At 41.9% G+C, this 25,282-nt stretch overlaps 1 protein-coding gene across 2 annotated transcripts in view; it reads left to right on the top strand.

The window, feature by feature from the left end:
• LOC124014460 (ankyrin repeat and BTB/POZ domain-containing protein BTBD11-A-like) overlaps positions 1-25,282 on the top strand; it is a 218,007-nt gene that overhangs the window by 112,830 nt on the left and 79,895 nt on the right. For both annotated transcript variants that reach the window (XM_046329500.1, XM_046329501.1), the window contains exon 4: positions 14,848-15,000. In XM_046329500.1, coding sequence (XP_046185456.1) covers positions 14,848-15,000 — 153 coding nt within the window. The remainder of the gene's footprint in view (positions 1-14,847; positions 15,001-25,282) is intronic.

Genomic DNA, 25,282 nt, shown 5'->3' with positions numbered 1-25,282 from the left:
CGTTCCGTGTCTCCCAGGTCGTCAATCCTGTCGCTGTGCGACTGCTTCTTCCGCGACATCTTCGTCGCGTCCATCCTGTCTTCCATGTCTCCTGTGTCAAGCCCTTTCTTCGCACCCCCATTCGTCTTCCCTCCCCCTCCCGTCCTTGTCGAGAGCGCACCTATTTACAAGGTACGTAGGATCATGGACATGCGTTCTCGGGGACGGGGTCACCAATACTTAGTGGATTGGGAGGGTTACGGTCCTGAGGAGAGGAGTTGGGTTCCGTCTCGGGACGTGCTGGACCGTTCGCTTATTGATGATTTCCTCCGTTGCCGCCAGGATTCCTCCTCGAGTGCGCCAGGAGGCGCTCGGTGAGTGGGGGGTACTGTCATGTTTTGTCTTAGATTGTCTTGTCATTTTGCTTTTCCCTCTGTTCATTTTCCCCTGCTGGTCTTTTAGGTTCGTTCCCCTTTTTCTCTCTCCCTTCCTCTCTCTCTTCTCTCTATCGTTCCGTTCCTGCTCCCAGCTGTTCCTATTCCCCTAATCAATCATTTAGTCTTCCCACACCTGTTCCCGATCCTTTTCCCTGATTAGAGTCCCTATTTCTCTCCTTGTTTTCCGTTCCTGCCCTGTCGGATCCTTGTCTATTGTTCACCGTGCTGTGTCTATGTATCGCCCTGTCGTGTCGTGTTTCCCGCAGATGCTGCGTGGTGAGCAGGTGTCTGAGTCTGCTACGTTCAAGTGCCTTCCCGAGGCAACCTGCAGTTCTTGATCAAGTCTCCAGTCTGTTCTCGTCATTACGAGTAGAATTATGCCTTTTGATTGTAAAGTTACTTTACTGGATTAAAGACTCTGTTTTCGCCAAGTCGCTTTTGGGTCCTCATTCACCTGCATAACACGTGCACTTACAATATGATTCTATAGTGAAAAGAAATCACCTAACGGACATGATGAAATCAACACAACGAGTGATGGAAATGTACAACTATCACTGCTCGGCCATCCTGTGTTCATCAGACCAGTCAATTTTGCATTTTTGAGCATGTCAAATTTCATATGGTAAATGCACATTGAAACATATTGCAAATGCACGTGCACTTACAATATGATTCTATAGTGAAAAGAAATCACCTAACGGACATGATGAAATCAACACAACGAGTGATGGAAATGTACAACTATCACTGCTCGGCCATCCTGTGTTCATCAGACCAGTCAATTTTGCATTTTTGAGCAAGGTCAAATTTCATATGGTAAATGCACATTGAAACATATTGCAAATGCATGTGCACTTACAATATGATTCTATAGTGAAAAGAAATCACCTAACGGACATGATGAAATCAACACAACGAGTGATGGAAAGGAACAACTATCACTGCCAGGCCATCCTGTGTTCATCAGGCCAGTCAATTTCACATTCCTGCAGGATTTTTATAGCATGACAAATTCGTGATGGTACCTGCCCATTGAACCATATTGCAAATGCACAGTGACTTTGCAAAAGTGAGAAAACATAAACAAACGGACATGATGAAATCAACACAACGAGTGATGGAAATGTACAACTATCACTGCTCGGCCATCCTGTGTTCATCAGACCAGTCAATTTTGCATTTTTGAGCAAGGTCAAATTTCATATGGTAAATGCACATTGAAACATATTGCAAATGCACGTGCACTTACAATATGATTCTATTGTGAAAAGAAATCACCTAACGGACATGATGAAATCAACACAACGAGTGATGGAAAGGAACAACTATCACTGCCAGGCCATCCTGTGTTCATCAGGCCAGTCAATTTCACATTCCTGCAGGATTTTTATAGCATGACAAATTCGTGATGGTACCTGCCCATTGAACCATATTGCAAATGCACAGTGACTTTGCAAAAGTGAGAAAACATAAACAAACGGACATGATGGAAATGTACAACTATCACTGCTCGGCCATCCTGTGTTCATCAGACCAGTCAATTTTGCATTTTTGAGCATGTCAAATTTCATATGGTAAATGCACATTGAAACATATTGCAAATGCACGTGCACTTACAATATGATTATATAGTGAAAAAACATCACAAAATGGACATGATGAAGTCAACACAACGAGTGATGGAAAGGAACAACTATCACTGCCCGGCCATCCCGAGTTCATCAGGCCAGTCAATTTTGCATTTCTGCAGGATTTTTGAGCATGTCAAATTTCTTATGGCCCACAAAAAAATTCCTTATGCACAATTTAAAAAAATATATAAAAAAATATGATAATAAAATTGGACAAAAGTATATTCATACAGTTCTTACACATGTGTAATTGACAAAAAAATTGAAAGAATTTCAAAAAACGGTCCAGAAAGCAGTTTTTTAAGGGTGTGTGAAGTTTTTTACAAAATTTTGACATTTTTGACTTTTGACTTTTGACTTCCTATGAAATCATATTGAAATTGGACAAAACATATTCCTTATGCGCATGTAAAAAAAAAAAAAAAATTATGATAATAAAATTGGACAAAACCATATTCATACAGTTCTTACACATGTGTAATTGACAAAAAAATCGAAAGAATTTCGAAAAACGGTCCAGAAAGCACTTTTTTAAGGGTGTGTGAAGTTTTTTACAAAATTTTGACATTTTTGACTTTTGACTTTTGACTTCCTATGAAATCATATTGAAATTGGACAAAACATATTCCTTATGCGCATGTAAAAAAAAATTATGATAATAAAATTGGACAAAAGTATATTCATACAGTTCTTACAATAATATATAATAATAATAATATATGCCATTTAGCAGACGCTTTTATCCAAAGCGACTTACAGTCATGTACATTCTACGTATGGGTGGTCCCGGGGATCGAACCCACTACCCTGGCGTTACAAGCGCCATGCTCTACCAACTGAGCTACACGTGTAATTGACAAAAAATCGAAAGAATTTCGAAAAACGGTCCAGAAAGCACTTTTTTATGGGTGTGTGAAGTTTTTTACAAAATTTTGACATTTTTGACTTTTGACTTTTGACTTCCTATGAAATCATATTGGAATTGGACAAAACATATTCCTTATGCGCATGTAAAAAAAAATTATGATAATAAAATTGGACAAAAGTATATTCATACAGTTCTTACAATAATATATAATAATAATAATATATGCCATTTAGCAGACGCTTTTATCCAAAGCGACTTACAGTCATGTACATTCTACGTATGGGTGGTCCCGGGGATCGAACCCACTACCCTGGCGTTACAAGCGCCATGCTCTACCAACTGAGCTACATGTGTAATTGACAAAAAATCGAAAGAATTTCGAAAAACGGTCCAGAAAGCACTTTTTTATGGGTGTGTGAAGTTTTTTACAAAATTTTGACATTTTTGACTTTTGACTTTTGACTTCCTATGAAATCATATTGGAATTGGACAAAACATATTCCTTATGCGCATGTAAAAAAAAAAAAAAATGTATGATAATAAAATTGGACAAAAGTATATTCATACAGTTCTTACACATGTGTAATTGACAAAAAAATCGAAAGAATTTCGAAAAACGGTCCAGAAAGCACTTTTTTAAGGGGTGATAAGTTTTTGACAAAAATTTCATTTTTTCAAAATTTTACTTCTGGACATTGACTTGGGTTACATTTCCAATATGAAAAACCCCGGTGGAGCGCATTCGCCCCCTGTTGAATTTTTAAAGTGTTACAACTGGCAATTGCCATATGGCATTTGCAATACACTTTGCATGAATCAACGCCGAATTGGGTGGTATTGGCCAATGTGTATATGGTTTGTCCGATGCCAATGACTTGCCATTCATTTTTGTCCAATACAGGGGGGACTTCCCTTACATTCCTGTCGCATTCACAGCCATATAAGGCGATCATGGAAAACGTAGCTTCAGAAATCCTGTTCATTTCCTGGGCGCTCAAACATCTTGGTTTTGCCTGAAGCTTTTGTTCAACGGCACTCACAGTGAAAATCTTTGCAGTTCTGGAAATGTCAGAGTGTCTTCTTTCCAAAACTATCAATTCCAAGCATAGTCGAGCATCTTTTCGTGACAAAATATTGTGCTTAAAACGGGCACGTCTCTTTATCCAAAAATGAAATAATGCCCCTAGAGGACTAACAAACAGGCTAAGCTGTCAATTATATGCATATTCTAGCATCTGGTCCTGAGAAATAGGCGGTTTACTTTGGGAACATTATTTTTCCAAAAATAACAATAGTGCCCCCCTAGTTTCAAGAGCTTAAATAAATAATAATTATTATGTGTGTGACTTAAGGATGAAACCTGTATAAAAAGTGTCTACCAAGGCTGGAAAGTCAGTTGCTTCATGAACCAGCTCGGCTTATATTATTTTGTATTAAAGTCTATTTGAGCTCACAGACTCAGGTATTTGGGAAAAATGATTAACTGAATATTACCACGAGAGCCTCTCGGTGTATGCATGCAGTGTACCCAAGTGGCGTCGATAGCAACTGCTTGCACGTGCCTTACCACTACACTATGTCTCCCTGTTATGGCTTTTGCGCCATCAGTACACATCTTGACCATCCATTTCATGTCACAAAGCTGTCCAGTACTTTAAAATATCCTCTCCTGTTTTCCAGTGGTTTACAGAAGAGGATGTCTTTTCTTAATTGACCCGCCATAAATATAACGGTCATCTACCAGGAGCTGTGCCATGTCCGCAAAGCTTGCTGTCCCCAGTCCACCTGGCCGTGCTGCTGCTTCAGTTTCAACTGTTCTGCATTATTATTATTGGACCATGCTAGTCATTTATGAACATTTGAACATCTTGGCCATGTTCTGTTATAATCTCCACCCGGCACAGCCAGAAGAGGACTGGCCACCCCACATAGCCTGGTTCCTCTCTAGGTTTCTTCCTAGGTTTTGGCCTTTCTAGGGAGTTTTTCCTAGCCACCGTGCTTCTACACCTGCATTGCTTGCTGTTTGGGGTTTTAGGCTGGGTTTCTGTACAGCACTTTGAGATATCAGCTGATGTACGAAGGGCTATATATATAAATAAATTTGATTTGATTTGTTGACCCATCTAGCTGTAAAGCATAGAATTGTATGCTTGTATGCGAAGCAGTAATTGTTTCAAAACATCTTCTGCCATGTCACTGATGCGTCGTGAAACTGTGTTTTTTGATGAAGGCATTGTCTGTATAGTTTTTGGGGCTTTTACCCCAGCATTGTCTCAGCCATATCCGCGGCAGCAGGAAGAATGAAGTTCTCCACAATAGCATGGGGCTTGCCTGTCCTTTCCACTCGGGAGCTCACCATATAAGACGCTTCTAGTCTCTTCTTATTAACGGTATCTGTTGCTTTTATACATGTCTTACTATTCGAAAGTCATCTTAATTCTCAAAAAGCTCCTGTGATTTATTTTTCAAATGCCATGTTTTGTTTCTAAATGTATGCGCAATAGTGAAGGTTTCATCAAGTTGTGAGATAGTGTGTTATATGTGCAAAAGCACTGTGGCTGAGGAAAGGCACTACTCCCAATTTAAGTGAACCCTAAATCAATGTAGTTCTCTTCTCATCATATTTGAGCCTCTTTGATGGTCCAACGTCCCTGTCTGTTGTTTGTTGCTTTCTCAGGTAAGGGGGTAGTAGATCTTTGGCTGCATCAGATTCCCAACTGTCAGTGTCCGTGGTAGCTAAAAACGAATGTAGAATTACTGATGCTAGCATTGGATGTGCTTGTGGAAGCAGAACAACTTGTCATTGACAGGTGCAGTACTGCTGGTAGTAGCAGTACTGCCAGTAGAACTGGTATGTGTCTCTATGGACATGGGCCTTACTTTTACCTATTTATCCATTTTAGAGCAAACAGAATGAGCAGCAGCTACGTTAGGCTACTGTTACTGTAATTTAATTATACCAATGTGTTTTCATTAATTGAATTCCCTTAATCTATTTCATGAGTATTTGTAAGTTTCTTGTTTGCATAAAATAGACGGAGACCAGTCTTATCAATAATAGGTAACAGAATGTATTCTCGGAGCGCGCTGCCACGTTACCTCGAGCAACAGTTTATATACAATAACATGACGTCATTTGATTACTCCTAAAATGAATCTCCTCCTCCAGACCGGGTCAAAGGAAACTTTATAGGTTCATTCTGAGTTGATGGAGAACAGGGCTCAGGGCAGCCGAGCGGCAGCCGAGCGGAAATGGAGGAAAACTCGCCTCCCTGCGGACCTGGCATCCTTTCACTCCCTCCTCTCTACATTTTCCTCCTCTGTCTCTGCTGCTAAAGCCACTTTCTACCACTCTAAATTCCAAGCATCTGCCTCTAACCCTAGGAAGCTCTTTGCCACCTTCTCCTCCCTCCTGAATCCTCCTCCCCCTCCCCCCTTCCTCCCTCTCTGCAGATGACTTCGTCAACCATTTTGAAAAGAAGGTCGACGACATCCGATCCTCGTTTGCTAAGTCAAACGACACCGCTGGTTCTGCTCACACTGCCCTACCCTGTGCTCTGACCTCTTTCTCCCCTCTCTCTCCAGATGAAATCTCGTGTCTTGTGACGGCCGGCCGCCCAACAACCTGCCCGCTTGACCCTATCCCCTCCTCTCTTCTCCAGACCATTTCCGGAGACCTTCTCCCTTACCTCACCTCGCTCATCAACTCATCCCTGACCGCTGGCTACGTTCCTTCCGTCTTCAAGAGAGCGAGAGTTGCACCCCTTCTGAAAAAACCTACACTCGATCCCTCCGATGTCAACAACTACAGACCAGTATCCCTTCTTTCTTTTCTCTCCAAAACTCTTGAACGTGCCGTCCTTGGCCAGCTCTCCCGCTATCTCTCTCAGAATGACCTTCTTGATCCAAATCAGTCAGGTTTCAAGACTAGTCATTCAACTGAGACTGCTCTTCTCTGTATCATGGAGGCGCTCCGCACTGCTAAAGCTAACTCTCTCTCCTCTGCTCTCATCCTTCTAGACCTATCGGCTGCCTTCGATACTGTGAACCATCAGATCCTCCTCTCCACCCTCTCCGAGTTGGGCATCTCCGGCGCGGCCCACGCTTGGATTGCGTCCTACCTGACAGGTCGCTCCTACCGGGTGGCGTGGCGAGAATCTGTCTCCTCACCACGTGCTCTCACCACTGGCGTCCCCCAGGGCTCTGTTCTAGGCCCTCTCCTATCCTCGCTATACACCAAGTCACTTGGCTCTGTCATAACCTCACATGGTCTCTCCTATCATTGCTATGCAGACGACACACAATTAATCTTCTCCTTTCCCCCTTCTGATGACCAGGTGGCGAATCGCATCTCTGCATGTTTGGCAGACATATCAGTGTGGATGACGGATCACCACCTCAAGCTGAACCTCGGCAAGACGGAGCTGCTCTTCCTCCCGGGGAAGGACTACCCGTTCCATGATCTCGCCATCACGGTTGACAACTCCATTGTGTCCTCCTCCCAGAGCGCTAAGAACCTTGGCGTGATCCTGGACAACACCCTGTCGTTCTCAACTAACATCAAGGCGGTGGCCCGTTCCTGTAGGTTCATGCTCTACAACATCTGCAGAGTACGACCCTGCCTCACACAGGAAGCGGCACAGGTCCTAATCCAGGCACTTGTCATCTCCCGTCTGGATTACTGCAACTCACTGTTGGCTGGGCTCCCTGCCTGTGCCATTAAACCCCTACAACTCATCCAGAATGCCGCAGCCCGTCTGGTGTTCAACATTCCCAAGTTCTCTCACGTCACCCCGCTCCTCCGCTCTCTCCACTGGCTTCCAGTTGAAGCTCGCATCCGCTACAAGACCATGGTGCTTGCCTACGGAGCTGTGAGGGGAACGGCACCTCAGTACCTCCAGGCTCTGATCAGGCCCTACACCCAAACAAGGGCACTGCGTTCATCCACCTCTGGCCTGCTCGCCTCCCTACCACTGAGGAAGTACAGTTCCCGTTCAGCCCAGTCAAAACTGTTCGCTGCTCTGGCCCCCCAATGGTGGAACAAACTCCCTCACGACGCCAGGACAGCGGAGTCAATCACCACCTTCCGGAGACACCTGAAACCCCACCTCTTTAAGGAATACCTAGGATAGGATAAAGTAAACCTTCTACCCCCCCCCCCCCTTAAAAGATTTAGATGCACTATTGTAAAGCGGCTGTTCCACTGGATGTCATAAGGTGAATGCACCAATTTGTAAGTCGCTCTGGATAAGAGCGTCTGCTAAATGACTTAAATGTAAATGTAAATGAGTTAATTCTGACCCCCCTAGCACATACACAGGACACACAACACAACTGAATTAACTTTTGACCCCTCAACATTATCGATCACCACTTAGCTGACAGTTCTAATTAACAGAAAACCTAGGAATGCACTCACTGTCTTATTTAAAACACCCCAGAGCTAAGTTTCGTCGGTTCGACCATAGGTTAACTACCTTATCTGTTTACTTAATCCACTACCCATTTCTTTCTTCCTAGTTGGAATGGTGTTCATTAACTTTAAATACTCCTTGTCCGTGTCACACAATCCCTTCTTATAAACTCATATTGTTAATCAGATACAATAAAACAGAGTATAAGTTTACTTAGTTACAGTTCCATTTAAAATGATTTGTTCAGTCATTTAATCATAATTTTCCTAACAGCTACATACAGACCTTTAGTGCAATTCCCGCGAGAGAGTAACAGTTAATGTGATTGGATGTTAATTATTTGACTAGGCTACCTGAATCATAAAACACGGGACGAGGTGTTAAAAACGGTCCATTGTGCCAATAGATGGAATGCACTCGCATGAGATTTGCCGTGATGTTGACAGAGTGGCATGGGGGGGTTTATTTCTTAGACTGGGTTAAGATGTCAATTTTGAGACACATCCTCAGTAGTGTGCCTTCGAATCAGTGGGTGTTTCGGCCTTTAATCACTAAACACCCTCTTCAAAGGTGGCCAGCTAAAGGGTGATCAAGCCTTAGCTTGTGTCCCATGCCCAATTAAGATGTCCCACGGGACTATGCAAGGCAGGGGTGTCCTCTGCTCTGAGCCAGCCCTACAGTTGACCGCATACCTCATATGCCCTCCTCAAGTTGGAGGGATCTGAATTGGGTTCTCAGGTGGGGGTGGGGGGTCATGAAGTTATAGCCCAGCAAGGGTCCTTCCGTTTGATCCAGATCCACTGGCTTCCTCTTTCAGCTGCTTGAGAAACTGCTCTGACGGTCTGCCGCAGAGCCTGTCCATGGATTCCAAGTTCTTTCAGCAACCTGATGGTGGAAGAAGCCACGAATCCTCTGCATCCCACTTCAACTGGCCAGACTTTTGCATTCCAGCCACGCTGAGTTGCGTCTGCTGCCAACTCTGTGTAACGCAGTTTCTTACGCTCGTAGGCCACTTCAACAGAGTTTTCCCATGGGACTGTGAGCTCTATGATGTACACAGCCTTTCGTGAAGGGGACCAGAGTACCATGTCTGGCCTAAGGTTGGTAGAAGCAATCTCAGGTGAAAAAATTAGCTTCTGGCCAATATCGACAAGCATCTTCCAGTCCCGGGCCATGGCTAGGTGTCCAGTTTCTGGCTTCGTAGGAGGATACTTGGGCCTTTTCTGTCCCTCCCGGATGAATGTTGTTGTTTTAACGGGATTGTTTGTTTTTGGAGGTAATGAATTGGTTGCACTCCTCTTGGTCTCAAGTGCTGCAGCCAGGCTCTTGAGGACCTGATTGTGCCTCCAGGTGTAGCGGCCTTGTGAGAGGCTGGTCTTGCAACCTGTCATTATATGCCTGAGAGTCGCTGGAGCTGGGCAGAGGGGGCAGGTCGAGTCCTCGCCATACCATTGATGTAGATTTTTTGGTGATGGAAGAAGCTGATGTTGCTTGCTACCATTTGCCAAAGCTCACTCCAGTTGATCTTTCTCCTCTCCAGGCCTTCCCACCGCGCCCATTGCCCTTGTTTAGCAAGAGAGACAGCCTTTGCACTTCTTGCAGTCTCCTCCTGTCTGCGCACCTCCTCGACCACCAGCTTCCTTCGTTCAGATGTTGTTGGTTTGCTTGCTGCCAGGCCAAAGCCTCCTCTTCCATGCTGGATATTCCCCACAATGTCTTGGTGTCTCAGGGCTGATGTTGCTTGCTGCACAGCCTTGGATGATGTCCATTTCTGTCCAGTTTGTAGGGGAGGTGCAGCCTTGCTAATGGTCTGGTCTTTGGAGTCCTTCAATGTCATCTGAAGTCTTACTTTAGAGCACTTGTACTCCGTTAGACTTGTAAGAGGTAGTTCAAGGACCCCTTTGCCATAGAGGCCGATGTTACTCAGGCATCGTGGGACACCCAGCCATTTCTTCACGTATGAGGTAATGGTTCGCTCCATCTTCTCCACTGTTGTTATTGGGACCTCATAGACGGTGAGTGGCCACATTACCCAGGGGAGAAGTCCAAACTGTAGGCACCAAAGCTTGAGCCTCCCAGGCAGTAGGGTCTTGTTGATGTTCTCAAGACCGTCGGCGATGTCCTGCCTTACTTGCTGCACTTGATCTTTATCCTGGAGGCTTTCGTTGTACCATCTACCCAGGCTCTTGATGGATTGCTTAGACACCGTTGGTATCGGGTCATCACCAATGCAGAACCTCACATCTTTAAGCTGTCCCTTGACTATGGAGATGCTTCGAGATTTGCTTGGCTTGATTTTCATCCGGGCCCACTTGATGTTATCCTGCAGTTTTGCAAGTAACCGCCTGGTGCATGCTGCAGTGGTGGTCAGTGTAGTCATGTCATCCATGTATGCTCGGATAGGTGGGAGACGGAACCCTTCCTTAGTTCTCTCACCGCCGACCACCCATCTCGATGCCCTGATGATGACTTCCATGGCCATAGTGAAGGCCAGAGGACAAATTGTACAGCCTGCCATTATGCCTACTTCCAAGTGCTGCCATGTTGTTGTGAAGTCAGGTGTTGTGAAACACAATTGCAGGTCTTGGAAATAGGCCTTTACCAGTGTAGTGATGGGTTCTGGTACGTGGAAAATGTTGAATGATTCCCAGAGGCGTTCATGGGAAACTGAGCCAAAGGCTTTGGCCAGGTCGAGGAAGATGACATAGAGGTCTCTCTTGTCCTTCTTAGCTGTTTGGATCTGGTGCCAAATCATACTAGTATATTCCAGGCAACCAGAGAAACCAGGAATGCCTGCTTTCTGTACAGATGTATCAATGTACTTATTCCTTTCCAGATAAGTGGACAGCCTCTGTGCTATTATACTGAAAAAGATCTTCCCTTCGACGTTGAGAAGGGAGATTGGTCGGAATTGACTGATGTCTGTCGCATCCTTCTCTTTCGGGATTAGCACACCACCAGCCCTTCGCATTGCCTTTGGTATTATTTCCTTCTGCCACACTATCCTCATGAGCCTCCAAGGAAAGCGTAGAACATCTGGGGCGTTCTTGTAGAGCTTGTATGGTACTCCATTAGGCCCAGGAGCCGAGGCCGCTCTTGCTCTTCGGACAACATTCTTTACTGTATTTGACATTGTGTTATTTTGCTGAACACGAGATGGTTTAATTTTATTTTTGACAGTGAAACGAGGCAACTCAGGCAAGAAAAAAAACTCACCCAAATGTATAGCCCATTTGGAAAGTATAAATGGGCTGTTTGAAAATGTGAATAATACATTTTTTAGAATTACTTTTATTTATATATTTTTAAAATGTGAATCACATTTTTATTTGGCGATGGCATTGGTCATTTTGGAAATGCCTGCTGTAGCGTAGACTTTTTGCATTCTTTTTGTCTTCTACCAAACCGATCTTCGGATGTCATTGCTCACTTGCTTCTGATAAAGTGATAAAGGTATTGGCTTACTGCCTAGAGAAAATGGAGTGGGTAATGAGCGTCAAATTAGTCCGCTGGCTGCTGAGAAATGGAAAAATCCCTGCAGTTTGTTTTGCCGGAGCATACTGTCTTGTAGGTGTCGTCTTGGAGAGGTTATGTCAATTCTGGTGACCTATAAAATGTAGGCCAATCAAACACAGTGCACTGATATTCAAAGGCTGCATGTTGAAATCAATTATAAAAATTCCCATGTAAATGTTTCAGGCTGTAGTAGCTCAGAAACGTTGTGCAATACGTGGGAATGTGGAACATAATCTATTATAATTTGACTGCTATAAATTATTTTGACCTACAGGGGTCACAAGTGTACACTGTTGAGCAAAGCCATGAGCAATGAACCTATTTTCAACACAATTGACTGGAAAACCTAAATACCTCAGGAACCTTTGTTTCCCCATCACTAGTATAATTTTAAATGACAACATTTGCCTATGAACTCACGTGGTGAAGGCCACAGGACTGAAAACGAAGGAATTCAACAACCATTTCTCTATCACTTACAAACAGTCATTGGTGGTAACTACAATTCACTCGGAAAGGCAAGGCACACTGGAAAATTAAATTGGAGGCGTGTCTTAGTGGGGTGTGGCTATCAGTTAATTATTTTTGGTTGCCCATCAGTGGAAGCATATCAATTTAAGTGATCTATGGTTATGCCAGTTTTGAAGTCTATGTACAGTGATATGCAAAAGTATTCACCCACTTGGCATTTTTCCTATTTTGTTGCCTTACAACCTGGAAATAAAATATATTTTTTTGGGGGGGTTGTATCATTTGATTTACACAACAGGCCTACCACTTTGAAGATGCAATTGTTAAACAAATGAGAAAGAAGACCAAACAAATTGAAAACTTGAGTGTGCATAACTAGTCACACCCCCAAAGTCAATACTTAATAAAGCCACCTTTTGCTGCAATTACAGCTGCAAGTCTCCTGGGGTATGTCTCTATAAGCTTGGCACATTGAGCCACTGCGATTTTTGTCCATTCTTCAAGGTGAAACTGCTCCAGCTCCTTTAAGTTGGATGGGTTCTGCTGGTGTACAGCAATCTTTAAGTCATACCACAGATTCTCAATTGGATTGAGGTCTGGGCTTTGACTAGGCCATTCCAAGACATTTAAATGTTTCCCCTTAAAACCTTTTAAGGATAGGGTGCAGCATTTCCACTTTTGGATAAATAGTGTGCACACTTTCAACTTCCTGCTACTCATGCCAGGAATATGTTATATGCATATGATTACTAGGTGTGGATAGAAAACACTCTGAAGTTTCTAAAACTGGTTCAATCATGTCTGTGACTGTAACAGATCTTATGTAGCAGGCAAAATCCTGAGGAAAAACTGTTCCAAATTATTATATTTTTTTCCCTCTGTCTGTTCCCTCTGTTGTCTTTGCCAAGGGAAATTAGATAGCGCCCATTTTACAGTTCCTACGACTTCCACAGGATGTCACCAGTCTTTGGAATTGGGTTGAAGTTAATCATTGGTGAAACGAAGAAGAGGCACATCCTGGAACAACATTACACATTTGATAGTTACGCAAGAGGGAAAAAGGAGCATGTTTTGTTTACTTGCTCTATCGAATACAGATTCCCCCGTCTACAATTTGATCGATTATTAAAGTTTAAAAATACATAAAGTTGTATTACAAAAGTAGTTTGAAATATTTTGGCAAAGTTTATAGGCAACTTTTGAAATGTTTTGTAATGACGTTATGTTTTGGAAAGCTGTTTTTTTCCGGATCAAACCTTCTTTATAAATGAACATTTTGGGTATAAATGGACGAAATTAATCGAAAAAAAAGGACCAATTGTGATGTTTATGGGACATATTGGAGTGCCAACAAAGAAGCTCTTCAAAGGTAATGCATGTTTTATATTTTATTTCAGTGTTTTGTGTAGCGCCGGCTACGCTAATTATTTTGTTTACAACTCATTCAGGTGGTTCAGGGGGGGGTGCATGCTATCAGATAATAGCTTCTCATGCTTTTGCCGAAAAGCATTTTAAAAATCTGACATGTTGGCTGGATTCACAACGAGTGTAGCTTTAATTGAGTACCCTACATGTGTGATTTAATGAAAGTTTGAGTTTTATAGCGTTTTATTTGAATTTGGCGCTCTGCTTTTCCCGAGGCTATTGGCCACTTGAGACGCTAGCATCTCCCTATCCCCTAAAATGATTGTCCCTCTGGCGATCCTTATATAATTTGAGCTTTTCCTCTCAGATGGCGAATGGGAAGATTTCATCAGCATCCACAAAATGTGACCATACAGGATCACATATTGGAACTGAGGAGAAAGAGAGAGAGAGAGAGAGAGAGAGAGAGAGAGAGAGAGAGAGAGAGAGAGAGAGAGAGAGAGAGAGATGAAGCAACAGATGGGTGTATTTGACAGAAATACGGCTCAGAAATGGTGAAATATGAATATGAATATGTTTCTTGGCAGATTGTGATTGAAGTAACCTTTAACAGCATAGAGGAGCCATTTCTGTGCGGAAATGGCATATTCCGTCAATTCTTGAATAATTGGAGTCTGTGTTAACCTGGGAGGGTCCTCTTCACACAGACAATTCTCCCAACAAATTACAAATTTGGGTAGGCAGGGCTTAAAATGTGGGCAGGAATTGTGCTCTTTGAAAAATAACAGAGACGGACCCAATAACAGACGTGGACCCGATGCGGACGCAAATAGCTAGGCTATTTATAGCCACAGCCAGTCAGTGGTAGAATGTTAGCTGTCATGGTGCAAACAAACTACTCACTTGCGAAATAGAAACTCATTGAAAATATCAATCTGGCTAGTTTCCAATTTTGTGTTTGGTGGGGATGTTTATCCCATGGCACAAATGGATAAGGCTCTGGTCAGACTTCCTATGTGTCCATTTCTGACCTGTTTCCTACTATACCAAACGGATGTTTGTATCTGTGCAGACGTGTATGCTGGAACATTATTAATGTGGGAGACAACCAGTCTGCCAAGGGAGACTACCTAGTGAGAGCTAATGGTGTGTCCCCCTTTCAGGCCCTTTCTTTTACTGCCACCGCTGATGGAGTGGATTCGGGTGGCGGTGGCACACACAGAACACAGGCGCAGCTTCTCTGTGGACAGCGATGACGTGAGACAAGCTGCCAGGTTGCTCCTGCCAGGGGTAGACTGTGAGCCACGGCAGCTAAAGTAAGACATGACATGGATGAACATACACAAGTACACACACACACACATAAAAATCTCTCTCAGACAGGCACACACAATTACTGAACACAGGATTGTGCATTTATTCAGACATACAGTGGCAAGGCAAAGTATGTGAACCCTTTGGAATTCTGGTTTTCTGTATAAATTGGTCATACAATTTGATCTGCTCTTCATCTAAGTCACAACAGACAAACACAGTCTGCTTAAACTAATAACACACAAATTATTGTATTTTTCTAGTCTATATTGAATACGTAATTTAAACACTCAGTGTAGGTTGGAAAAACTATGTGAACCCCTAGGTTAATGACATCTCCAAAAGCTAATTGGAGTCAGGTGTCAGCTAACCTGGAGTACAATCAATGAGATGAGATTGGAGATGTTGGTTAGAGATGCCCTGCCCTATAAAAAACACTCACAACATGTGAGTTTGCTATTCCCAAGAAGCATTGCCTGATGTGAACCATTCCCCAAACAAAAGAGATCTCAGAAAACCCAAGATTAAGAATAGTTGACTTGCATAAAGCTGGAAACGGTTACAAAAGTATGTCTAAAGGACTTGATGTTCATCAGTAAGACATTTTCTTTTATAAATGGAGAAAGTTAAGCACTGTTGCTACTCTCCCTTTGAGTGGCCATCCTGCAAAGATGACTGCGACTGCACAGTGTAGAATGCTCAATGAGGTTAAGAAGAATCTTAGTGTCAGCTAAAGACTTACAGAAATCCCTGGAACATGCCAACATCTCTGTTGACAAGTCTATGATACGTAAAACACTAAACAAGAATGATGTTCATGGGAGTACACCACAGAAGAAGCCACTGCTGTCCAAAAAAACATTGCTGCACGTCTGAAGTTCGTAGAAGAGTATCTGGATGTTCCACAGTGCTACTGGCAAAATATTCTGTGGACAGATTAAACTAAAGTTGAGTTGTTTGGAAGGAACACACAACACTATGTGTGGAGTAATAAGGCACAGCACAGCAACATCAACACCTCATCCCAACTGTAAAGGATGTTGAAGGTAGTATCATGGTTTGGAACTGCTTTCCTGCCTCAGGGCCTGGACAGCTTGCTATCATTGATGGAAAAAATGAGTTCCCATGTCTATCAAGACATTTTTCAGGAGATTGTAAGGCTATCTGTCCACCAATTGAAGCTCAACAGAAGTTGGGTGATGTAACAGCACAACCCAAAACACAGAGGTAAATCAACAACAGAATGTCTTCAACAGAAGAAAATACACCTTCTGGAGTGGCCCAGTCACTGAGTCCTGACCTCAACCCGATTGAGATGCTGTGGCATGACCTCAAGGGAGCGATTCACACCAAACACCCCAAGAATATTGCTGAACTGAAACAGTTTTGTAAAGAGGAATGGTCCAAATTCCTCCTGACCGTTGTGCAGGACTGATCCACAACTACAAAGGTTGAGGTTATTTCTGCCAAAGTAGGGTCAACCAGTTATTAAGACCAAGGGTTTACATACTTTTCCCACCCTGCACTGTGAATGTTTACACGATGTATGCAATAAAGACATGAAAACAAATAATTGCTTCTGTAGTTTAGTTTAACCTGTCTAGGACACAGGTTCTGCTAACGGAACCCCTCCCCCCAACATTCCGCTGAAAAGGCAGCGCAGGAAATTCAAAAATATTTTTTTGAAATATTTCACTTTCACACATTAACCTCTTGAAAGCTAGGGGGCACTATTTTTATGTTTGAAAAAATTACGGGAACGTCTCAGGACAAGATGCTAGAATATGCATATATTTGACAGATTAGGATAGAAAACACTCTAAAGTCTCCAAAACTGTCAAAATATTGTCTGTGAGTATAACAGAACTGATATTGCAGGCAAAACCCTGAGGAAAATCCAATCAGGAAGTGCCTATTATTTTGAAACCCTTCTGTTCCTATGCATGCCTATCCTCCATTTAAAGGGATATCAACCAGATTCCTTTTATCTCTGGCTTCCCTAAGGTGTCAACAGTCTTTAGATATAGTTTCAGGCTTTTATTTTGAAAAATGAGCGTGAAAGACTACATTGCGTAAGTGGATAGGTGGGGGCTCTCAGAGTGAGTTTTTGCGCTACAGAGTAAAGCCGCCATTGTTCCTCCCGCTGTTATTGAAAAACCTACACACTCGGTTGATATATGATCAAATATATATTTTAAAAACGACCTGAGGAATGATTATTAAAAACGTTTGACATGTTTCTGTGGACATTATGAAGACTATTTGGATTTTCCGTCTGCGTTGTCTTGACTGCTCTTTCCTGTGGATTTCTGAACATAACACGACAAACAAACATCGGTATTTTGGATATAAAATTATCTTCATGGAACAAAAGGAACATTTGTTGTGTATCTGAGAGTCTCGTGAGTGAAAACATCCAAAGATCATCAGAGGTATACGGTTAATTTGATTGCTTTTCTGATTTTCGTGACCAAGCTTCCTGATGCTCAGTGTACATAATGCTATGCTAGGCTATCGAGAAACTTACACAAACGCTTGGATTGCTTTCGCTGTAAAGCATAATTTCAAAATCTGAGATGACAATAATGCAATATTGCACTTGTGATTTAATAATATGATTTAATAATATTATTTGACTGTTGCCCTATGCTATTCAGCGGTTGCTGACGAAAATGATCCCGCGACAGGGATGGGTAGAGTCAAGAAGTTAACAAGTCCAATACAGCAAATGAAAGATAAACATCTTGTTAATCTACCCATCGTGTCTGATTTTAAAATGTTTTACAGCGAAAACACAACATATATTTGTTAGATCACCAAATCCCAAAAAATACACAGCCATTTTTCCCAGCCAAAGATAGTCACAAAAGCAGAATTAGAGATCAAATGAATCACTAACCTTTGATAATCTTCATTAGATGGCACTCATATGACATCATGTTACACAATACATTTATGTTTTGTTCGATAATATGCATATTTATATCCACAAATCTCGGTTTACATTGACGCCATGTTCAGAAATGCCTCCAAAATATCCGGAGTAATTACATGAGTATTTCAGATAACAGAAATACTCATCATAAACTTTGACGAAACATACATGTTTTACATATAATTAAAAGATACACTTGTTCTTAATGCAACCGCTGTGTCAGATTTTTTAAAAACGTTACAAAAAAGCATACCATGCAATAATCTGAGACGGCACTCAGAAGTAAATATATTTCTCCGCCATGTTGGAGTCAGAAATAGAAATACGAAATTACATCATAAATATTCCTTTACCTTTGATCTTTCATCAGAATGCAGTGCAAGGAATCCAATTCCGCAATAAATCGTTGTTTTGTTCCATAATGTCCATTACTAGTGCCCACTTAGCTACTATTGCTAGCAAGTTTAGTTCACATGTCCAAAAGCTGCCGCTGGTCCAGACGAACTCGGACGAAGACTTCAAAAAATTATATTCCAGGTCGAATAAACTGGTCAAACTAAGTAGAGAAACAATCTTCAGCATGTTATTATCATGTATATCCAATAACGTTCCAACCAGGCATATAATGACTCCTGCACGTAACCAGGGACTGGCATTCTGCCAGACCAGTGACTCAAATAGCTGCAATCCAGTTCCACTTCACACTAGAGGCTTCATTCCACGTTCTACTGACTATTGACATCTAGTGGATGGCATAGGAAGTGCGAACAGATCCATATCTTATTTTGATGTGAATAGGCGATGAGTTGAAAATCAACCAGCCCCAGAATTTCCACTTCCTATTTGGAAGTTTGCCTGCCCTATGAGTTCTGTTATACTCACAGACATAATTCAAACAGTTTTAGAAACATCAGAGTGTTTTCTATCCAATAGTAATAATAATATGCATATATTAGCATCTAGGACAGAGTAGGAGGCAGTTCACTATGGGCACGCAATTCATCCAAAGTGAAAATGCTGCTCCCTATCCCTAAAAGGTTTTAATTAACCTCTCTGAACTACCCATCCCGGATCCCGTATAATTGTCATCTGCAACACTGAATAGCATAGTGCCAAAGTCAAATAATATTACTAGAAAATATTCATATTCATGAAATCACAAGTGCAATATTGCAAAACACAGCATAGCCTTTTGTTAATCCACCTGTCATCTCAGATTTTGAAATTATGCTTTACAGTGAAAGCAATACAGGCGTTTGTGTAAATTTATCGATGGATCGACAAAACAATAAGTACACTTAGCATCAGGTAACTTGGTCACGAAAATCAGAAAAGCAATCAAATGAATAGTTTACCTTTGATGATCTTCGGATGTTTTCACTCACAAGACTCCCAGTTAGACAACAAATGTTCCTTTTGTTCCATAAAGATATTTTTTATATCCAAATACCTCCGTTAGTTTGGTGCGTTATGCCCAGGAATCCACCGGAAAGAGCAGTTATATCCATAATGTCAACAGAAACATGTCAAAAGTTTTTTATAGTCAATCCTCAGGGTGTTTTTCAAATATCTATTCGATAATATATCAACTGGGACATTTCAATAGGACCCGGGAGTAACAATGGCCGCCTTGCTCTTTTGCGCACAACTCACTCTGAGAGCCCCCACCTATCCACTTACGCAATGTGGTCGTTCATGCTCATTCTTCAAAATAAAAGCCTGAAACTATGTCTAAAGGCTGTTGACACCTTAGGGAAGCCATAGAAAAATGAATCTGGTTGATATCCCTTTAAATGGGCAATAGGGATGCATAAGAACAGAAGGGTTTCAAAATAAGAGGCACTTCCTGATTGGATTTTCCTCAGGGTTCACCTGCAATATCAGTTCTGTTAAACTCACATACAATATTTTGACCGTTTTGGAAACTTTAGAGTTTTCTATCCTAATCTGTCAATTATATTCATATTCTAGCATCTGGTCCTGAGAAATAGGCTGTTTACTTTGGGAACGTTATTTTTCCAAACATAAAAATAGTGCCCCCTAGCTTCAAGAGGTTAAGGTTCAGCGGGCCCAGAACAGAGCGGCACATCTTGCTCTTCACTGTAATCAGGGGGCTAATATTAATACCATGCATGCCAGTCTCTCTTGGCTGAGAGTTGATTAAAGACTGACTGTGTCACTTGTTTTTATAAGAAATATTAATGTGTTGGAAATTCCAAATTGTTTGTTTGTTTGGTCAACTTACACACAGCACTGACACCCACACTTACACCACCAGACATGCCACAATGGGTCTTTTCACAGTCCCCAGACCCAGAACAAATTCAAGTAAACATACAGTTCAATACAGAGCCATGAGTGCATAGAACGTCCTTCCATCTCATATAGCGCAAGCTAACCTGGTTTAAAAAAGCAAATAAAGCAATACCTCACGGCACAACGCCTCTCACCCCTTTGTTGAGTGTATATACTGACATGTATGTGTAACTGATAGATACACAAACACACAACAAGTTAATGTTTTTAAATGTATGTCAATTGTAAAGTCCTTTGTCTAATGTATTGTTTTGTTATGTGTCGGAACCCAGTAAGACTAGTTGTCGCCATTGATATTGACTAATGGGGATCCTAATAAATAAAAAATAAATATCTGGACTTGAGCTCCATTGAAAACCTGTTGTTTGAATTGAAGAGGGCATTCAATAAACGCAGACTGAAGGATATAAAGGATATGGAAAAAAATATGTACAGAGGAATGGTCTAAGATCCCTCCTAATGCGTTCTCCAATCTCATAAAACATTAGAAAAAGGCTATACCTGCCGTTAATTTTGCAAGGGGAGGGTGCACCAAGTATTGCCTTCTGACACCTATTTATTTTTAGATTACTTGTTAAACTAAATATTTGTCTCTGAGGAATTGTATTAGTATAAAATAATATAATTTCCTTTTTTTAGCATATACTCTAGCTCAGTATTTGTATTATAAATTGTATTTTCTTTTTCCCCCTTCCGAGCTTGTGCGAGGTTTGTGCAGGTCAGGAGACTGGACTTCACTGCAGCTTCATTGAAATCAACTTACTTGGTTGTGTCCTATTCTTGGTTGTGTCCTATTTTACCTTCATTTAGCTAGGCAAGTCTTATTCTTATTTACAATGATGGCCTACCAAAAGACAAAAGGCCTCCTGTGGGGACGGGGGCTGGGATTAAATAGAACACATAGCATGGCATCAACACCACATGATAAACATGGTAACAGCACAACACAGAATTCCTGACCTAGAATTCCCCACAATCAAATGCTGACCATATTATCTCCCAAGAGAATTCTCATCGGTTATTGTCACAGCTGTATATATCCCCCTTCAAGCCAATACCATGACGGCCCTCAAGGAACTTTGCTGGACTCTATGCAAACTGGAAACCAAATATCCTGAGGATGCATTTATTGTGGCTGGGTATTTTAACTTCTCTAGGGTAGGGGGCAGCATTTTGAATTTTGGATGAAAAGCATGCCCAAATTAAATGGCCTGCTACTCGGGCTCAGAAGGTATGATATCCATATAACTGGTAGATGTGGATAGAAAACACTCAAGTTTCCAAAACTGTTAAAATAGTGTGTGTGAGTATAACAGAACTGATTTGGCAGGCAAAAACCTGGGAGAAATCCATTCAGGAAAAAAAAAAAGGTTGTTTGTTGGTTTTGTCGTTTTCTATTCAATGCCATTACAGTATCCATTGATTTAGGACTCAATTTGCAATTCCTATGCCTTCCACTAGATGTCAACAGTCTCGAAATTGTTTCAGGCTTGTATTCTTATAAATGAGGGAGTAAGACCAGTCTGAATGAGTAGACACTGACGTATCACATAGCTTTTTCATGCGCAATCCCGAGAGAGAGTATTTCTTGTTTACCTTTTATATTGACAACGTTATTGTCCGGTTGAAATATTATAGATCATTTAGGCTAAAAACAACCTGAATATAAACATAATTTGACATGTTTCTATGAACTTTACGGATACAATTTGGATTTTTTTTGTCTGCCTGTTTTGACTGCTTTTGAGCCTATGGATTACTGAAGAAAACGCACAAACAAAACAGAGGTTTTTGGATATAAAGATAATTTATCGGGGCGGAGTGAAAGGCTGTGCGTGAGAGGCTCCTGCAACTTTTTTTGCGAAATAATCTAATTTAACCTACTTTATGGCACTTTTTACAACAAACGTTTCTTTCTAATACAAGATTGTAACTTTTTATATGAAAATGCCGAGTAATAAGCGACCAAAGGACAATAAATCCACAGCGGAGGCCTACTCCCCACTAAACAACGAAACAGACATGGCGGGAGGCACATGCAACAACGTGACACTTACAGAACTTACCCGGGCTCTGGGGGAGCTACGTGTTGCTATAGCTGAGGATCTTAAGGCCACTATTGCTGAGCTGGACACCAAAATCGAGAGCGTCATTCAAAAGGTCGCTTCGCGTGGCCAGAGTATTGTGGACCTTGAGAAAGCTTCTGAATTCAACGCTGGTAGGATCGACGAGTTAGAGAAGCTATGCACGTTATTGCAGGATACTGTGCAGAGGCTTTCTGTGAAAGTGGTGGACCTGGAGGGCCGATCCAGATGTAATAACCTTCGCGTTGTTGGTCTGGCAGAGGGGATAGAGGCGGGCTCTCACCCTACCAACTTCTTCGCCAAGCTATTGAAGGATGCAATGGGATCGGATGTTTTGGATTCGGATCCTCAGCTGGACCGCGCACATCGCTCCCTTGTCCCAGTGCCTGGACCGGGCCAACGTCCTCGCCCAGTAATAATCTGTTGTCACAGTTTCAAGACCAAGGATCTTATCCTGCGTGAAGCTCGAATGAGGGGCAACCTGTCACATAAAGGGCATCCATTCCGTGTCTATGAGGATTATGCGCCCGATGTGGCATCGCGCTGACTACAGAGATGTCATGACCAAACTCTACAAACTCCATCTTCGCCCAGCCTTACTCTTCCCTGCAATACTAAGAATTACCCCGCCTTCCGGTGAGAAGATTTGGCTCTCCTCGGTTTTGGACGCAGAGAAGTTTATCCGGGGATATACACCAATCCCCTGTACAGGTTAGAGTGCCTTGTTATTGCGTGTTAGGGTCTGCTCATGGACTCGAATCCATACTATACACTATACCATATTGGGTGAAAACGTATTAAACGGGCTCAACAAGGGCTACCGAGCATGTAAGACGCTGAGCAGACCAATGGATGGCGGTTAGAACTCTCATTTAACGTTAAATTAACTTTCATCCCGGCTGTATGCATATTTTTTACTTCCAGGTTTGATCACTGACACCTTCGGACGGATATACTTATATTCCCCCACTTTTGTTTTGTTTCGTTATTTATTTTACAATCCTTACATCACTCTTACTACCATACCATTTATTTATTGCTTGCAGGGGACTGGGGGTGATGGTTGGGAGGGGGCAGACGCCTGGTTAGCAAGTTGATGTTTTGTGCCGTTCTGCCTTTGTCTGGCCGTGGGCCTCCCTCCCGACTAGATTCCCACCAGCCCTCTGTAGTGCTTATGTATGTGTAGGTGTGCGTAAATATAATTACTATTTGTACTTTATTACTATTTTCTCTTAGCATTTTAGTATTATGTATGTGTATTTTAAATCAGTGTAGATTGTTATTCTGGGGTATGAATGTTTGTATCTGTATGTGTGCATATGTATGTATATACATATTCTTTAAATATATATTTTTATATATGATTTTTTTGTGTGGGTATGTATACATACATGTATATGTATGGATGTGTGTGTGTGTATGTATATATATGTATATATAGGTATGTGTGTGTATGTATGTATATATATGTGTGTATATATATATGTATGTGTGTATGTGTATATATATATATATAAGGTATATATTTTTACGTATTTTTTATTAAACATATATTTTTATGGGGGGAACGTTTAATTTAACAAATCCTTGTTCCGATCTCCTGACCCACAGTATGTAAATGTACGGCTGACTAGGTCGGTTGCGGATAGTTTATTTTTTGACCGGCAGTGCTTAGCATTATCTTGAGGCTATATCTTGCTTATCTCTGGGATTGACCCAGGATGACGCTTAAATGCGCAATATGTTTAAGTTGCAACTTATTCGGTTTAGGTTTATTAGATGCTAACTGAACACTTAACTCGCGGGAGCCTCCTCAGTTCATATGTTAGTAGAAGTTCTAGGATAGTGAGAGGTGAACGTATAGTTGGGATTTTATTTTTGTTTTACCTCTTGTTCGAGGTCGCGCCGTGCTTTTTTGGCATCGGCCAGACAATGTGTTTATTATTTTTATTTTTCCTTTTTTTTCTCTCCTGTTTGTACATGCCTGTTAAATGTGGGTTGATCGGGGGGGGTAAGTGTTGGGGAAATTAGGGGAACAGGGTAGGGAGTAAAGGTGCTTGCAGGGGGGAGGGGTGGGTTGGATACTGCTCGGGTGTAGGTGCTACATATGCTGATCGTGATGGTTTGGTGTGCTTTCTTACCTTTTTATCAAGTTACATGGTATGCAGGCCACCATAGGAACTACAAACGAGAGGAGGGCGGGGCTTACATTCACTTCCTGGAATGTCAAGGGTTTAAACGAACCAATTAAGAGGGGCAAGGTCCTAGCCCACTTGAAAGCACTCTCGTCTGATGTTATATTTTTGCAAGAAACCAATCTGAAGAATAACTCTCATAGCAGACTTAAGTGTAGGTGGGTGGGGCAAGTGTATCACTCTAACTTCTCTGCCAAAACGAGAGGCACAGCGATTCTGGTACGGAAAGGAATTCCCTTTCTACATAAAACCACTATTGCGGATAAAGAGGGTCGGTATGTGATCGCAATAGGAGAAATCCACTCTACCTCAGTAACTCTACTAAATATCTATGGGCCAAACATTGACAACCCCTCTTTTTTCAAAAGAGTCCTTGCCCTGATTCCAGATATCTCCCATACTAACCTGGTCATTGGAGGGGACCTTAACTGTGTGCTAGACCAATATTTGGATAGATCCTCTACCCGGCAAAACCCCTACCTCCTATTCAAGCGAATTCTTGAATACCTACATAAAAATTAAAACTTATTTGATATATGGAGGATAGCTAACCCTACGGGTAGGGAATACTCCTTTTACTCTCATGTTCACAAGGTTTACACTCGAATTGACTACTTTTTGTTGGATGCTAGACTACTCCCCTATACCTGTAATGTGAGGTATCATGATATTATAATCTCGGACCACAGTCCACTCACCTTCTCCCTGAGATTGGGTGACATTATACCAAACGAGAAGGTCTGGAGGTTGAATC

Source organism: Oncorhynchus gorbuscha, linkage group LG25, assembly GCF_021184085.1.
Source record: "Oncorhynchus gorbuscha isolate QuinsamMale2020 ecotype Even-year linkage group LG25, OgorEven_v1.0, whole genome shotgun sequence".
Taxonomy (NCBI): domain Eukaryota; kingdom Metazoa; phylum Chordata; class Actinopteri; order Salmoniformes; family Salmonidae; genus Oncorhynchus; species Oncorhynchus gorbuscha.
This window is presented reverse-complemented; position numbering and strand designations above follow the sequence as displayed.